This window comes from Suillus clintonianus (genome assembly GCF_016758775.1).
Source record: "Suillus clintonianus strain FC179 chromosome Unknown DEU56scaffold_23, whole genome shotgun sequence".
Lineage (NCBI taxonomy): Eukaryota > Fungi > Basidiomycota > Agaricomycetes > Boletales > Suillaceae > Suillus > Suillus clintonianus.
Window position 1 is genome coordinate 41,024 of NW_024539247.1, and position 15,708 is coordinate 56,731.

A 15,708-nucleotide genomic window follows, 5' to 3' on the forward strand; every position below is an offset into this window, starting at 1 on the left:
CGTTGTCGTTGGTATCGTTGAGCGTGACAAAGTTCAGGTCAACCATTAAAACGTTGACGAGGTTGACACAGTGACAGTTTCGCACGAAACTCCAAGCACGTGCTTGAATTTGAATTTGTCCATTCGCCCGGGTGTTATTCACTGCACAGCAAACAGCAGGACCAAACAACCACTTTCAGCCACTCGTTGAGTACTTGTCTGCCCTTGCTAAGAGCTCATCATCCTTATAGCGAAGACAGACTCAGACGACTCTGCAGCAAGGATCGCTAAACCCGAGCCTTCTGAATCATGCGCACTGGCGCGATATTGGGGGCCCGTTGAATACGAACGTGGGGTTCCATCGATGTCCATCACTTCCTGATCACATCGAACCTTCAAGTTGAAACTCGGCGCTCAACGACCCGTCACCCGAATAAGCGCCAGTCAGGCTTCTGAAAGCCTTCTTGATTAGGCGAGTAAGCGTCGCCCAGTCTGCCTTGTGCCATCGATCTCCTGCAAATCTCCTGTGTGGTAGTGCCTCGAGGCGATTATCCTGGCTATCTCCAGAAGCCATCTAATCTCCCCTAGGCGGACCACCAAAAGACTGCACACAACTCAGATCCCATTCACACCATCGTCCGCAACATGGATTTTGAGGAGTTTGAAGTTGATATCGAGCGAACCATCGAGGAGTCCGAATCATCAATCAATGCCCGATCATGCACTGTTATAGAAGCGTTAGACCGGATTGATTCGTTGTGGTATGCGCCTGCAAGTAGGGGCGCGCGCTGGATGGATTTGATCGGGGATTACGCTGGTGCAGAACCCTTTGTCATCGATGGTACTCGCTTAGCTTACTAGCCGTCTAACCTTGATACTCATCCTCATCCTAGGACATTCTTTACTCCAAGTTGTACTTGACGATCATCTGCTTGCATTGGCGAAGGATGACGGTGCGTCATCGTTGTCGAATATGGATGGTTTTCTCTGATACGACTTGGATGATGGTGCTGTTGAAGACCCATCATTTCAAATCGTTCATGCGATCTATTTGCTAGAACGCATTTTGAACGAATTCCGAAAACGCTCTGCTAACTTTGATATCGTTTTCTTCGATGGTGAGCCTACTTCTCTATCTCACTATAGTGTCTATCTTATTAATACGGTATCAGCCAACCGACACCTAGTACTACAGGCGGGCGAGTCGGAGTTTACTGTCGCATCTCGAGCCCTGGCCAGAAGAGTCTTATATAAGCACCTCCAGTCGCTGAACTCGGTTAAAACCCTCTCCTTCGCAAGTCTCTCCGACAAAAATTGGGTTGATTATCGTGTTCAAGCGAAGGTAGAAGTCCCACAAAGCACGATAATCTCTTCTCACTCCCCTTTAGCCAATGTTTTTGATGGTCAACGATGGCGGTACACTGAAGGAAGGAATCGGTGGACAATTCGCCGTCCATCAAATACTCACTCAACGATTGTTTATCTTCGATTTGCTGGCTAGTGGCTTGGCAATGGTGCCGCTCCAGGGTGCTGATTTCAAGGACACCAAGGTCATACCCCGCTTTTCCCTTACCCTCCTACTTTCTAGAATCTAACACGAGCATCGATTCTGCTATAGATCTTATCTTTCGTTTTTGAATCAAAGCTTCGCTTGGGCCATCGAGGATATTTCCCCGATGCTGTTTTATCCGCGGGCGTCACTGCCAAGGACGTTCTTGCTAGTCAAGAACAGGGGCCGTTCAATCAAGTCCGCAGCTGCGTCCTTGGCGGAGCATCAACATCCTTGTCTTTCATAGACCACCGCACGATCTTGAAGGATATTGGAATATCATATCTTTTAGCATTCAAGGACGACACTCAGCCGTCGCTACTTGCTGTTTTCATCATTCACGTCCTTCTTCTCAAGAATGCATCCATCCAGGATCGAGCACGGCGCCTGGTGCCTATGAAACCTGGCCTTTTCACTTTGTTGACGAAATCCTTCCTACCCCGCATTTTTCGGGCGACAGAAGCAGTCATTGTGACAACCGATACATCCATCGACATTGATATCCGTGTATTCCTTTCTGTCTTGCGCTATCTTTCCGAGCATCAAGCTCAATCGTTGACAGAGATTCTCGGGCCGACTGTGGCCAAAGATGCGGAAGATATCTTTTCTGAGTTGAAGCTCCCGCACCTCGACTTTTCGCGTTTGAGCGTCTTTTTCCTTCCTGATGACTTGTATAAGATGCCAGTTCCCCTCAAGCTTCTCCCCTTCACCAACCGAGTGTTTGACGAGGAGCTTTCTGTCGTCCACGTCGCCGCGGAGGGCGTCACACGCCCAAATCCCGTAGAACGTGTTGCTTCCATCGGAGAAGAGTCTGACGAGTGGGACGATAGCAGCACTAGTGACGAGTCCGCTGACGACCTCCCATCCGCTCGTTCTCCTCAAATTAAAACATCCAGAGAGGATACCCTCTTCTCGGACACGCAGCATTGGCACAACCATAAGATGGCTATTCTGCCCAAGCATCTTGGAGGAGATACTGCGACTCCGATGACTGAATGGCAGCGTAGTCGGAAGCTTCGGTCAGACCAGCGTTTCATGAAGAACTTGCATGACCAAGCCAGCACCTTGACTGGCGCATCAGGGGCTGTCCTCGAACAGCTGAAGATACCGACCGTGGCCTCCCTTATGAATCAGCGCATCGCGAAGGTCAGTACTCAGGTGTGGTAATTCTCACTTCTATCGCTCATCATAGACCTCCAGCCAAAAGTTGTACATGCTCGTTCGTCGGGCAAAAGTACCGGCAAACTGTCAAAAGCCGATGCTATCCGTGAACAGAATATCGCCAAGAAGGAATCCAAACAGATGTCTGAGTCTGCAGCATGGATCGCGTCCCGTATCCAAGAGATGGAAAGCCTGGATGGTATTGGTCTCGAAAAATACCTGCAAGTTCTTGCCCGCAATCCGCGAACCAGGGAGCCATCAGTGGGCGTAGAACTTCGGCTGTATCGTATGCATCGTCTTCTCCGAGAGTGGATCTATTCCGCTAATCCAGACTCCTCGGCGAGCCGCGACAAATATTCCTTGTCACTAATGCGTCTCGTCAAGGAAGTGTGGGAGATTGGCTTTAGCACAAAAGAGATTGCTAACGCAATTACGAGCGTGTTGATTTCCCTCGGCTTCAGCGACTATATTGATAGTCTCGTCGTCTCGGGTTCAACTGACGACAGGGCGCTAAGCTTTCGCTTCGTCAAGCTGATCAAGTCCAAAACCAAAACACCAGCCAATGAATTCATGCGAGTGCAGGAGCACCCTATTGTATGGCAACTACGGTTGTTCGGGGAATTCATGGATAGAAGCATGGATAGTCAGGCTGATGCAAGAGTGCTATTCAAGCCAGATGCGTGGCAACGCGAGGTGCTTGATGCTATCGACCAAAACATGTCTCTTCTCGTCGTGGGTTAGTGATGCTTTGTTTCGGAGGTAGAACAACCACTCATTTAGTTGCAGCTCCTACCAGTGCAGGAAAGACCTTCATCTCGTATTATGCTATGGAGAAGATTCTCCGAGGATCTGACGATGGGATACTGGTTTACATTGCACCGACAAAAGCCCTTGTTGCTCAGGTTGCAGCCGAGATTTATGCCAGGTTTAGCAAGGACCTCAACGGTCGTGAGTACTCGTGGGCTCATATTCAACGAGGGATCGCCACTGATTCAATTCCAGGTAGCTGCTGGGCAATCCACTCCCGTGACTTCCGAGTCCATGATCCGCAGAACTGCCAAATCCTTGTCACTGTCCCCGAGATCCTGGCGATCATGCTTTTATCTCCTCCACTCGCTAAGATGTGGACCCCCCGACTCAAATAGTACGAACGTCAGTTTCATATATGTGTATTTTCCTCTTACGTTCTACTGTAGTGTCATTCTTGACGAAATTCACACGATTGGCCAGCAGGAGGGCGGAGCTGTCTGGGAACAGATATTGCTCCTGTCCCCTTGTCCTATCATGTACGCCACTTTGCATTTGACTGATCATGTGCTGATTCCCGCATGAATAGAGGTCTATCTGCAACGGTCGGAGCACCAGAAAGGTTCAATGAATGGCTCGAAAGCGTTCAAAAAGCAGGCGGTTTCCAGCACAAGTTCGTGCATTACCCGCATCGGTATTCCCACTTGAGGAAGTTCTATTATAACATCCACGAGGAGCCAAGAGATGCCTTCCAAAGCCTTTCGACGCACAAGTCTACCGAAAGGATGCGATTTCTGCATCCACTGTCCATTCTTTCATTCAGCGCACATTCTCTCCCCTCTGATCTGGCACTGGAAGCAGTGGATGCATTGAATTTGTATCGTGCTCTTAATACATGCGCAGCACTCGAGCCTTCTATTCTCACTGCCCTCGATCCCCCGGTCTTTTTTCCCTCTAGTAAACTGCTTCAGCAGAAGGACATAATACGGTACGAAGAGGCTCTGAAACAGCGCCTCGCTCCGTTGCTGTCCTCTTTCAATTCGCGAGACTCCGGGACACCGTTGTCGCGCGTCATTACTCAACTCCAAGATGACGTTTTATCTCGTGTCCCAGACGAAGTGTTGAACTCTCAACCTGATCGTGTTATATCTGGCTGCAATCTCATTCATCTGGTCGCCGATCTTCACGCACAAGGGGACCTCGTGAGTACTTGACGTATCTTCCTTCTCTATATTCATGTAATCCTTGTTCATTTAGCCTGGTATCTTCTTTTCATTCGATCGAAGCGATTGTGAACAGATGGCCCAAATTTTGGACAACGTGCTCCAGAGTCAGGAAGACAAATGGCGCGAAAATAGTCCTGAGTGGAAACGCAAAATGGCACAATATGACGCATACCTTCAAGGCGCAAAAGAGCGGGAACGCATAACTACACGAGCATCGAAGCACAAGGCCGATGAAGAGGATAAGCGCGCTGTCACGAGTGAATGGCAGGCATCCTTTAGACCTGATGATCCCCTGCCAAACTTCTCGTTCGCTGGTCAAAGTACTTCGTATACGGCATTGGAACTTGACGAAGATATCGCTGATCTTGCGAGGCGGAAACCCTCTCCACCTGAATGGGCAATAAATTGTCTGAGACGTGGTATCGCTGTTCATCATGCCGGTATGAACAAAGGGTATCGCTCTCTGGTTGAGAGGTAAGCTTCTTTTACAATGTAGGACCACTGTCTGATAGTAGATCAAGTCTCTTTCGCCGTGGCTTCGTGCGCGTGATTTTCGCAACGGGTAAGTATTTCGTTGTTTTTTGTTTTTATAGGGCCACTAACCTTCGACTGCGTTTGCAGGCACTCTTGCATTGGGTATCAACGCCCCGACCAAAACTTCAATTTTCTGTGGTGACTCACCCTTCCTCACTGCACTCATGGTTCGTTTTACATAGTTTCATTCAAATCGTCACTAATCAATGACCCTAGTATCGACAATGTGCGGGACGCGCTGGACGGCGAGGATACGACCTGCTCGGAAAAGTGGTCTTCTATGCTCTTCCCATGAGCAGAGTGCAGAGACTGGTGCTTTCCAAGCTGCCCTCCCTTTCTGCCAGTTTCCCTATTACATCGACTCTCGTCGTGCGCCTATTCAATCTGCTGGAGGGTTCTGATTACTCCACGATCGCAGTCGCCGCTGTGCAACGGCTCTTCCGCCTACCACAAATCAGTTTTGGTTCTGAGGAAGGCAGATACCAGCTTTTGCACCATCTGCGTTTCTCTATCGACTACTTGCGTCGTGCTCGTCTGCTCGACGAGCAAGGGAAGCCGCTCAACCTTTTCGGAATAGCGGCACATTTGTATTACACAGAGCCCAGCAACTTGGCTCTAGTTGCTCTGCTTCGGAGCGGCGTGATCCATAAAATTTGTGCGCAACCTAGCCTGAGGCTTGCGAAACGCGAGTTCATCCAGCTGATGTCCCACCTCTTCGGACGGCGGTACCTGCCTTCTGCTTGTATGAAAGAGGAGTACATCATGAATGTGGTCAAGAAGTCGCCATCAATGGTCGTACTACCACCACTGGCTAAGCCAGCTCGTGACGTGCTGATAGAGCAAGAGCGCGAAATCCTCCAGATCTTCACCGGATATGCCCTTACTTACGGGACTCAGCACCACAAGGACCTTGAGCCCGATCATATCCTGCCACTTAGCAAAAGGGATATATCGGGTACTGCGGAAGATGCACCGTCGCTCATTCGCGACCACCTTCATCATACTGCGATCCGTGTTGTCGCACGGTCGCTCTTTGTGGCTAACTCGGGCCATGACGATCATTTCGACAGTGTTCACGACCTCGCTCAAACGGCTCGACGTGGACTGAACCTGAACGAACACACCATCCCATCGTTCAGAGGCATCACCGGGAAGACTAACGAAGAAGACAACAAATACGCGCTGAATGCTTACCTCCTAGACTTCTACATTCACGGACAGGTAGCGGCTCTTGCCTCCGCGAATGCAATCAGACGGGGCGAAGTTTGGTTTTTGTTGCAGGACTTTGACCTCACGCTAATGACTGTGCGTGGGGTACTTGAGCAACTCTTTCAGAAGAGGTCCGAAGATGCAACACCTCAGAATGCAGACCTCAGTGAGGAGGTGGACAGCGGATATGGATCACTTGACACAGTCCGGTGGGGGGATGAGGAAGAGGAAGCATCTGAGAAGCAGGAGCGGGGGAAATTGGAAGCAACTAGTGATTCGCAGAGACCGCGCGGTGTGTCGGATGCGGACTGGAGAGTTTTCGAAGTGGTCAACGGTGCGCTCGAAGAGTTCCATGAAAAGTACAAGGCTATGTGGGCCTAAATGTGTACGATCTCTTACGTGATGTTTGGCGAGAACATTTCTCCATTTCTCATTCCTCATTGTTCGACCCTTGTCGCCATACATCAACTCTACCCCGGCATTCTTTGAAATACATGTACACGTATGCTACAATTACCGAAATCGATGAACCCGCTACCGTTCTGTTTGATTAAATACATCCTTGAATGTCATGAAGGTCTTCTCTCCAATGATACCGAATACCACTCGATCAAAGGAGGCGTTGAATCGAGCAGCATCTCCGACCAACAACTGACTCCATAGCCTCGCTACCACCTCGACATTATTTCTGAACACTCCCGTTCCAAAGCTTCCCAGAACGATATTTTTACTCCCTTGCTGCTCGAATAAGAAGAGAATACGCGCCATCCTCTCCCGCATCGTCGCTTCTATCTGATTCTCAACCTCGTCATGTGCAACGCTGTTGCCGATCTGTCTGCGGACTGTACCAGCATTCACTGCTGCACTCGTGAGTACATCAACGTCATACGGCGACACCCAATCTCCTGCGTCATTTCGCATCACCACGGATGCAGGGGTGTATACAAATGCATGGTGAAAGAATCCGCCTTTCTCATCGTGGCGATGCAGATTGTAGAACTGCTGAGCAGTGTCTGTCATGAGAGAGGGGTAAAGTGTAGATGAACGAGCAATGGTTTCTTCTTGGGTTGGGAGACCGATCAAGAATCCTCCTCCTGGAGAAGTCGCATCTCCAAAATTCAGTATACCCGGTACAATCCCGCTCCCTGAACTCGACTTTGATAGAATATCATGTAGCAGCTGCGCGCCTTGGAGAGTCGTCATCTTCAGGATAGAGATTTCGCATCCATGAGCGGAGCAGGGATCAGAGCTAGTGAGTGGTCTAGCAGTTGACCAGGCGGATAGCTGGGAGTCTGGACCGTAATAACGAGTGTTTTCCGTCATGAAGTTGACTCTGGGAGTGATGTTGTGTGAGACGTCGTTGACAGTAACCGTCCCGTCTTCAATGGCGGCCAGAGTCATCTCTGCTATTTCTTGAAGGCGTTTACTAACATCTTCGTCATGCTGCCCTGTATTGGGGAAAGATGACTCGAACTTGGTTGATCCGCTCATGATGGTGGCGATAAATCAGCTATATAGGGGTCTCTTGCCAGCATTCCGCAGCTGAGTCAGCACCATCAAAGGTTCAATGGCTGAAGAAAAAATATTCCAGGGATTCAAAATCGTAGTGCTGAGCCACACACATAGGTTTGTCTGGTACATTGGTATCTCTGGGCATCACATCCCGAATCGCTCTAGTCCGCAACGAACCTCCTACAACTGCGGCAGCGGACATATATATGTGGTCACGTTGACAGTGACCCAACAGCACGCCATGTTCAGTCGGCCGGGGGTTATAGGCTGATGTGTGGCTGTCCCGGAAGGCAGGAATAGGTATGGGTTATATATCTCTGCGGCGGGGTCACAGTTCGTTGGTGTGCTGGAGTGAGTGAGGGAGTAGATCTGTTCTAAGTGGTACTTGAGAAGATTACGAGTCTAGCCTTGGCCCAAAAAATGTACTTGCCCTTTAAAGAGCAATAGCCCCTGTGACGCGAATGCCAACGTATGTCCCAAAATCTCGATAAACAACCAATACATATAAGGTCTGTGCGTTTCGTCCGAACATGATTACATATTACACTAATCTTTGGAACTTCACAACCCACGTCTCAGGTGGCTCCCTCGCACCCGGAATGAGTCTCCTCCTCGCAAACGCTTCATCCTTGACGAGCCCCCCAAACGCAACACGGGTCCCAAGCCAGTCCACACGGAGTATCACCGGCTCTCGTCGCTCAAGCTTCATATCCGCATCAACTGCGAATCTCACTCTAGGCTTGGCAGTAGGGGATGCCTTCGAATTCAAGCTCCCGCGCGAAGCAGGATCCATAGTTAGCCGACGATCGCGCGCTCTGATGAGACTTGCGTGTTTATCCTCCACAGCGGCGCCCCACTCCGTATCTGAGAGTGGGTGCTGTAATGCAGCGTGTAACGCTCTGAGGACTTCAAGACACATTATGCCCTGTTTCCCGGCACCGGATTCGATGTCGAATGCCCAGGGGAAGTCTTGACTGATCAGCCGTATTTGTTTGGACCGTGCTGGCGTGAGTGGTATCTGAAGGAGCTCGTATCCTCGTCCTGCGTACGGAGATGATGGTGAAAATTGGAGAGAGGTGGGTGGGTATCGCAGATCGTATACCAGTGGCACGCATGGTGCCGCCGCAAGAAGGTATGCTAGGGGGAGGCCCATCAGGATCAACCAGGATTACAAGTGTGCGTCTGAGCCATACCGATTTCTGTGTCCTTGTTGATCAGTGGGATTGAATTCTTTGTTCGTGGTGCAGGATCATCTAGGAAAGTGGGCAATTGAACATCTTGGCAGTTGTAACTAAACGAACGGGGGTGCTTACGTTTGATCGCTGCGTTCTCTTTGTCATGTCGAACTGCGGTGCGCATCTCAAAAGCGCCTTGGAGAGATGGATTCTGGCGAGTGCCACCTTTATCATAGAGTCAAATTGTATGATAACCATATTTGATAATAGGAACTTGCCGTTGAACATGCATGGATTAGAAACGTCGCGGCATCGGAACTCAACGGGACACATAATATCTACACAACCAATGAGCTTGACGTAGAACAAAGGAAAGGGTAAATACCTTGCACCCCAGAAGTTGCACGTGGGTGAGCGTCACATTTGGGATCAATAGGGCGATGTTCTAATAACGGCTGAGACAGAGAGCCACAAGCAGGACAAGATAGCTCCTTACGGGCATGAGTGGCATTACCGTCACGGGGGCGACGGTTAGAGGAGGCATCGATTGCAAATGCAACGTGCCGTTCAGCAGGCTTCTTGAATGAAGGCGAAGAGACGCGTGGAAGCTGTATTAGAGGACTGGGCCACCCGTCGTATCGAGCATTGTGCAAAGCTGGAGGCGAGGAGTTGGGATCAGGGGTATTCCACGATGGACGAGTGAAATAACACATGGGGGAGGTGGTGTTGATGTAAGATGACTTGGGATGCTCGAGAAGGCATCGCTATGATGAGGGGATTATATACCATCGGATAATAGGATGGCAAAGCGCTATCCATATTTTATTTGTGGGCGCAAATATTGGGCGCAACGTCCAATCGAACCACAGGGTTGGATCAAGTTGGCCCTCCATGCTGTAGAAGACGTGACTGATCATCACTTCTAGCAATAAAAGACCTGCCTGCAAAACCCAGCGAATGTGGGTCCTATCATTGCCAGGCAAAGCACTGCCACTGCCACTGAAGGATCGCTTAAATGACATACCTTCTTTATATAGTCATCACGGCGGCAAAATTCTTGAAGTTCAAGATGACCGTGACAAACACACCGCCAGCGTTTCCAGTCTTGGTATGTCTTCGCCTTCTGCTCGCCGTTCTACCACTTCCAGGTCAACATCTCCTCAAACATGACCACCAACTCAGCTCTCCACTGACCTCCTACCTTCGCTGTATGTGCCAACGTACTGCTAACCAAGTGATTGCACCGCTAATCCGTGGCAGTGAACGAAGGTCTTTGGCTCCTCGACAATAATATCGACCCATACATGGGAGGAGCTTTTCACCATGTACGTCACTCCAGTGGGCCACATGTCATGGGCTGACCAGTTGTCTCATAGTCACCTCTCCTACTCTCCTTATTTTCAACCATCGTACCTCCATTCCCAATAGTATGGGCTGTATCTGATGCAGTGGGAGCATGGGCGCTTCTCCGCATATGGCGTGCACGCCAGGGTTTTTTGCCTCACAAGGGCACGAGGTTCAATGCAGAGAACCTCGTCGTAAGCGTGTGCGTTCCATCATCATACTTCAAGTACGCACCTAACACACCGCACAGCTACTTGCTGAATCCCTACCTTCTCTTTCCATCGCTTGCGTTATCAACATCCACATTCGAAAATACGTTCACCCTCCTTGCTCTCATGTTCGCATCTGAAGGTACATCTCAACGCCTCCATCCAAGTTGGCTCACACGCATTCCTCAATTCCAGGTAAACCATCTTCCGCTCTCCTCGCTATCGCATTCGCAGTTCATCTCGCCCCCTCCTCTATCCTTCTCCTTCTACCAATTCTTATGGTTCTCGTCACCTCTCCCACATCTCACCTTGCTTCGCCTCGCCCGTTCCATGGCAGCCTGAAGCGTATACCGTTCCTCTTTGGTGAGTTCACACTATACTGGCTCGTCCTTGTAGGCGCAGCATGTACCATGGCGGGCGGAGGCTGGAATTGGGTCAGTGCATCATGGGGCGCGAGGTAAGTCGACTTCCAATGTCTGGCAGATGGTCCATAAACACACCATCCCAGCCTCACACTGCCAGACCTTACGCCTAACCCCGGTCTTTGGTGGTACTTCTTCACTGAGATGTTCGATCACTTCAGACCATTCTTCCTCATGGTCTTCTCTGTGCGTTCTCGTCCTCCTCGCGCGAACATTTGCCATCTAACTACATAGTCAGGTTCACCTTGTCATATATATATTACCGATTTGCATAAAATTCCAGTAAGAGAATCTGGGTATTATACGTGCTTATTCAGGTGGGCTCTGATACACCCACTTGTAGACACGACCCCCTCTACGCCGCATTCCTCCTCATAGGCGTCTTGGGGACGTTCAAAGCATACCTCACTCTCGCAGACCCAGGTTTGTTCTTAAGCATGATATCTCTCTTCCCTGAAGTACACGGCTGTAAGTCACCTTTCCCTACTACACTCGCCCTACCGCTCACCCCATACTCTCTCACACAGACCTCCGATACCCCATCATCACTACACTCCTCCACTTGCACGCCGCGCTTCTCCTTCCGCTTCAACATGTACTCTGGGTAAGCGAGGGCCGTGGGAACGCGAATTTTTACTATGCTGCGAGTCTTGTTATGGGGATGGCGGGTGGCGCGGGGCTTGTAGATGCGTGTTGGGCGGGGATGAGGATTGCTGTGGGGGATGCTAAAGTGGGGGCTGAGGAGAAGGTAGATGGTAACAAGGTGAAAGAGGTGTGGTGGGAGGTGGTACAACAGTGAGGAGTGAGCAATTATTCGAGGCTGGTGTGCATCATTACCGTTTTGCGTGCATAATTTGAATGGACGAGATATAACTAGTAATAAGGTATTTGTAAATTTTCTTTGGACCTTCGGAGTCATAATCTCTGAAATGTCACCACCCACGTCTCAGGTGGCTGCCCACCGCCCGGAATGAGTCTACTCCTCGCAAATGCATCATCCTTGACAAGCCCCAGAAATGTAACACGGGATCCAAGCCGGTCGACACGGAGTAGCAGCGGCTCTTGCTGCAGCGATGCGGTACATTGGCGCCAGGTGCAAGGCTAGTAGTGCGTGCTGCAAACATACAGTAACATACTAACAATGATTCACTTCCTTCTTCGCTAATTACAACGTATATAAGAACTGGCCGCAATGCATCTAGCATCCCAAGTCTCCATACATCATCATCACCTTCTTCTGGAGAATAGTGAGATGTCGTAGGGAGCGGGCACGCTCTATAACAAAAGGTACGATCTCAGTTTCTCGTCAAGAACTCTATTAACGATCTCTCTACCTATAACAAAAGGTACGCTACGATCTCGTCAGTACGATAGTTCGAACGCGAGGACGAACGCTAACTTACATCTCAGTTTCTCGTCAAGAACTCTATTAACGATCTCTCTACCTATAACAAAAGGTACGCTACGATCTCGTCAGTACGATAGTTCGAACGCGAGGACGAACGCTAACTTACATCTCAGTTTCTCGTCAAGAACTGAGATGTAACTACGCTAGGGCTGCTGGTTTTAAGGTGAGTAGTATAGTAACGAAAATTTCACGTATCATTCTCTAACATATTGCAGCGCACGAGCCGACATCAACACGTCGCTCGTCTGCGCTCATTTTGGCTTGGGCTCGGCCCTCCTTTTCTATCTCGGATCCTTCGGTTTTCCTCGTGTCGGATCGTTCGGACGTCAACACTTCTCCCCATGTTTGATACAGCTCGTCCCCCCTGGCAGTGCCAGTATGTTACCCCTAATCCAATCTCGCCTCCATCTTTGCACAATGATCGCTACGAAGGATGGCCCCGCCCCCCCATAGAACTTCCCCATGTTATCGATGCCCCCTTGCGTCACCCCTATGAGGTTACCACTGCCCATACCGGTAGTTGCAACTTGCACGGGGGTGCAAGGTGATTTCCTTTTTTAATGTTCTACTTTCAAGCTTAATCTGTTCTTGTTAGCATCCACTGATATAACGGGTTCTGATGATTCTCAACGCCAAAACATCCCCAATCCATGGACATGGAGCGGTGGATTCTCTGTCGCCGTTGGGACAGGTCATTCTACGATCTGACTTGGCTGATAAATGTGGCGCTCGCGCTCAATCTCACCAGGGCGCTTCTGAGATGCTTACCACAACTCGGCATGGTGCAGAGAATGCATGGCTCATGTGTACGCCAAACAATGGCATTAGGTGTTAACGGCACCCAAAAGGGTACGGTTCAGACGCAACTTCTTATTTTGAATTAATTATTATGCCTCCTCCCAGCCCCCTCATCCGTTTCTCGCGCCACCATCCGTGCCATTGATATACGACTTGCGTTATGCACTTACCTACTCTCAGTTTTCCATCATCATTTCCGTTTACGAGCTGCTGGTGCGAGTCTCTCAGCGTCACAGCTACGCTAGAAAGGCCTATGCACATATGACTCATCAGCCCGTAATTTCCCTGGGCGTTTAACATCGGCCCCAGTGCCGGAGAAGAAGGTGTGACATGTTTTGACGTTCTCGCTGCACTGCACGCTGCATTACAGTGCCCACTCACGGACACAGAATGGGGCACCGCTAGTGACGATAAACGTGCGAGTCATATTGCCACCGGGATGGATGAACGGTTGCCTAGATAACATTATTCGCTCATTTATGAAGGTGGTGGTACCTGAGGCCAGCACATTTGACATGACAGCATAGACAGCATGCGGCCCTCCAATGTCATGGTGGATAGCAGCTACGACAATATGGGTATTTTACTAATGGAATAACTTTAGTATATATGGAAAATAAATTCTAATCGTAACAAATCCATCGACATAGATCAACGCAAAATTACAGCAAGGACTTCTCCGCCATAATCTCCTTTACCATATACCTTTTCAAGGCGGTATGGAACTTGATATATCCATGGCAAACACTGGCGTAGGCCTCATAGGCCTCAGGATGCGGTTTCAGGCATTTGACGATATTATGGTGCGCTAGCACGGTTTTCTCAATAAGTCGACACAGTGCCTCGTGTTTCGTGAGACCGCGGGAGGCTGCTAAGAGCGACACATAGTTTGTGCTGTCCCCTTCTATTTCCTCCTTGTAGTATGACAGTATATCACTGAATGGAACAAATTAGAAAGTCTAGAAGGATAGAAGAAATCGTTATCGCATTTACTTAGCGTGGTTTAAGAAAAACATCAAGTCTGGTATACATTGAACGTAATCCAGAAGTGGGACCGTCGGAGGGAAAACAAAATAGGCAAACCCATGCGCCAAGCCGGATAGGAGCCTAGTATACTCGGGGTACATTGGAGCATCTCTCGAGATCTACAGACGTGAAGAGGTCATTCAAGCACCCATCATTCCATACAGCAACATACCTTCATACCCTGTGTCTCATATTCAAGCAGGAGCCCGGAGATGAAGTCGAGCGTGGATGTGGTAATAAAACCAGACACCAATGGGGAGAAATGACGAGGGGTCTCCCGCAATATCTCATCCCACGTATTCAGGACTGCATCGCCCTGTGGCTGGCAGGTTGCAAATCGTTCGTTGAAACGGTACAAATTCTCCATGTCTTGTTGCCTCTTCATAGTATCATCTACACAGATGCCAGCAGCTGTGAAGTGGCAGAGCCACATCCTGGTGGCAGGATTGGTGAGGTGGCCATAAGCAATGGACGACATGGTCACACCAATGACCATGTACGGTCGGAGAGAATAATCCTCATCCGACATCGGAAAACCACGATTTATGGCATCCTGGCAGCATTTGTTGTACAGCTCTTCATCGATCGTGGTGGGCGTATATTGCAAGCCGCAATGCTGAAGAAAATCGGCAATAGCATGACGGATGCCAGCTAAGACCTATGTTCGGGATTGAAATGGGAAGGTAGAAGGATGTCAAAATGAATGGACGTACGTCACAGTCGGCGGCAGATGTGGAAAGGCTTGCTTCTGTGATTGACATCGCAAATGGCTGACCAGCACGGGATTTCGGTAGGATATGGAATCAAGGCCGTGTATGTGTACTAACACCTATACCCTCAGCACTTGTGTGTAACTTCGTTCCTAATTCGTCGCTACGTCTGCGAGAAGCTAAGACTCAGAGGGACGCGACAACCACAGGTTGGTAAGGGAAAGAAAGGGAAATGAGTGAATCCTGGAAATGATTTAGTTGATTGAAAAGATAATAGGAGGGTAAGGTAAATGACTTTCATAGGCCTGGGTCAAATACTAAGATCGGTCGCTTATCCATGACGCTACGAGACTTGGCACCAATATCTACCAATTAATGGTTGACTTCCCCCAAGGATTAACAGAAAAATACCACATCCAAATCCTGAGTTAGCCGAACAGCCGAGCTGCATCTGGGAGGTAGTGCATGGTACCTGTCAATCGGTCGCTACTGCGTATTCCTCCACAGATTTCTGAAACCATCTGTGACTCCAACGTAAGTGCTGTAATAATAAGTAGTGATAGACCGGGCCCTCTCGGGCCCTCCGCACCTCTAAGTTGTACCGGATATAGCTAGTGAGCCGTCGGGGCTTGACTCAATAATTGTTCGATATATATGCGCAGTATTTTTGCCCAGTAGTGTGTGGTAACGTAAAGATGC

General features: G+C 49.5%; 7 protein-coding genes across 7 annotated transcripts; 3 read left to right on the top strand and 4 right to left on the bottom strand.

Annotated features, from left to right (window-relative positions):
* The first annotated feature begins 180 nt into the window (after nucleotides 1–180).
* On the top strand, nucleotides 181–6,949 carry DEU56DRAFT_793643 (uncharacterized protein). Its single transcript, XM_041352777.1, has 15 exons — nucleotides 181–820; nucleotides 873–932; nucleotides 999–1,097; nucleotides 1,152–1,321; nucleotides 1,368–1,529; nucleotides 1,598–2,674; nucleotides 2,729–3,425; nucleotides 3,476–3,637; nucleotides 3,692–3,833; nucleotides 3,886–3,975; nucleotides 4,026–4,638; nucleotides 4,694–5,136; nucleotides 5,184–5,224; nucleotides 5,284–5,363; nucleotides 5,413–6,949. Exons 1-15 carry the CDS (start codon nucleotides 625–627, stop codon nucleotides 6,784–6,786), a joined length of 5,406 nt encoding a protein of 1,801 aa, XP_041210098.1. The 5' UTR covers nucleotides 181–624; the 3' UTR covers nucleotides 6,787–6,949.
* Nucleotides 6,940–7,806, bottom strand: DEU56DRAFT_870627 (uncharacterized protein; the record flags this gene model as incomplete). Its single annotated transcript, XM_041355646.1, has 1 exon — nucleotides 6,940–7,806. The coding sequence occupies one exon, from the start codon at nucleotides 7,804–7,806 to the stop codon at nucleotides 6,940–6,942; it is 867 nt and encodes a 288-aa protein (XP_041210099.1).
* Nucleotides 7,807–8,202: 396 nt separating this feature from the next.
* DEU56DRAFT_259413 (uncharacterized protein) lies at nucleotides 8,203–9,504 on the bottom strand. Its single transcript, XM_041345333.1, has 4 exons — nucleotides 9,371–9,504; nucleotides 9,231–9,317; nucleotides 9,111–9,170; nucleotides 8,203–9,054 (listed from the first exon to the last, which is right to left on the bottom strand). The coding sequence occupies exons 1-4, from the start codon at nucleotides 9,423–9,425 to the stop codon at nucleotides 8,459–8,461; spliced, it is 798 nt and encodes a 265-aa protein (XP_041210100.1). The 5' UTR covers nucleotides 9,426–9,504; the 3' UTR covers nucleotides 8,203–8,458.
* A 612-nt stretch (nucleotides 9,505–10,116) lies between these two features.
* On the top strand, nucleotides 10,117–11,977 carry DEU56DRAFT_259434 (PIG-U-domain-containing protein). Its single transcript, XM_041345334.1, has 9 exons — nucleotides 10,117–10,300; nucleotides 10,353–10,417; nucleotides 10,469–10,638; nucleotides 10,687–10,787; nucleotides 10,841–11,102; nucleotides 11,154–11,253; nucleotides 11,306–11,349; nucleotides 11,411–11,535; nucleotides 11,595–11,977. Exons 1-9 carry the CDS (start codon nucleotides 10,162–10,164, stop codon nucleotides 11,864–11,866), a joined length of 1,278 nt encoding a protein of 425 aa, XP_041210101.1. The 5' UTR covers nucleotides 10,117–10,161; the 3' UTR covers nucleotides 11,867–11,977.
* Nucleotides 11,796–12,638, bottom strand: DEU56DRAFT_793671 (uncharacterized protein). The gene is made up of 3 exons (XM_041352778.1): nucleotides 12,589–12,638; nucleotides 12,249–12,354; nucleotides 11,796–12,167 (listed from the first exon to the last, which is right to left on the bottom strand). Exons 2-3 carry the CDS (start codon nucleotides 12,283–12,285, stop codon nucleotides 11,983–11,985), a joined length of 222 nt encoding a protein of 73 aa, XP_041210102.1. The 5' UTR covers nucleotides 12,286–12,354; nucleotides 12,589–12,638; the 3' UTR covers nucleotides 11,796–11,982.
* A 430-nt stretch (nucleotides 12,639–13,068) lies between these two features.
* DEU56DRAFT_793672 (uncharacterized protein) lies at nucleotides 13,069–13,733 on the top strand. The gene has a single exon (XM_041352779.1). It carries the CDS (start codon nucleotides 13,126–13,128, stop codon nucleotides 13,357–13,359), a length of 234 nt encoding a protein of 77 aa, XP_041210103.1. The 5' UTR covers nucleotides 13,069–13,125; the 3' UTR covers nucleotides 13,360–13,733.
* Nucleotides 13,648–15,317, bottom strand: DEU56DRAFT_259516 (isoprenoid synthase domain-containing protein). The gene is made up of 4 exons (XM_041345335.1): nucleotides 15,013–15,317; nucleotides 14,472–14,957; nucleotides 14,267–14,418; nucleotides 13,648–14,209 (listed from the first exon to the last, which is right to left on the bottom strand). The coding sequence occupies exons 1-4, from the start codon at nucleotides 15,058–15,060 to the stop codon at nucleotides 13,936–13,938; spliced, it is 960 nt and encodes a 319-aa protein (XP_041210104.1). The 5' UTR covers nucleotides 15,061–15,317; the 3' UTR covers nucleotides 13,648–13,935.
* Between the last annotated feature and the right edge of the window lie 391 nt (nucleotides 15,318–15,708).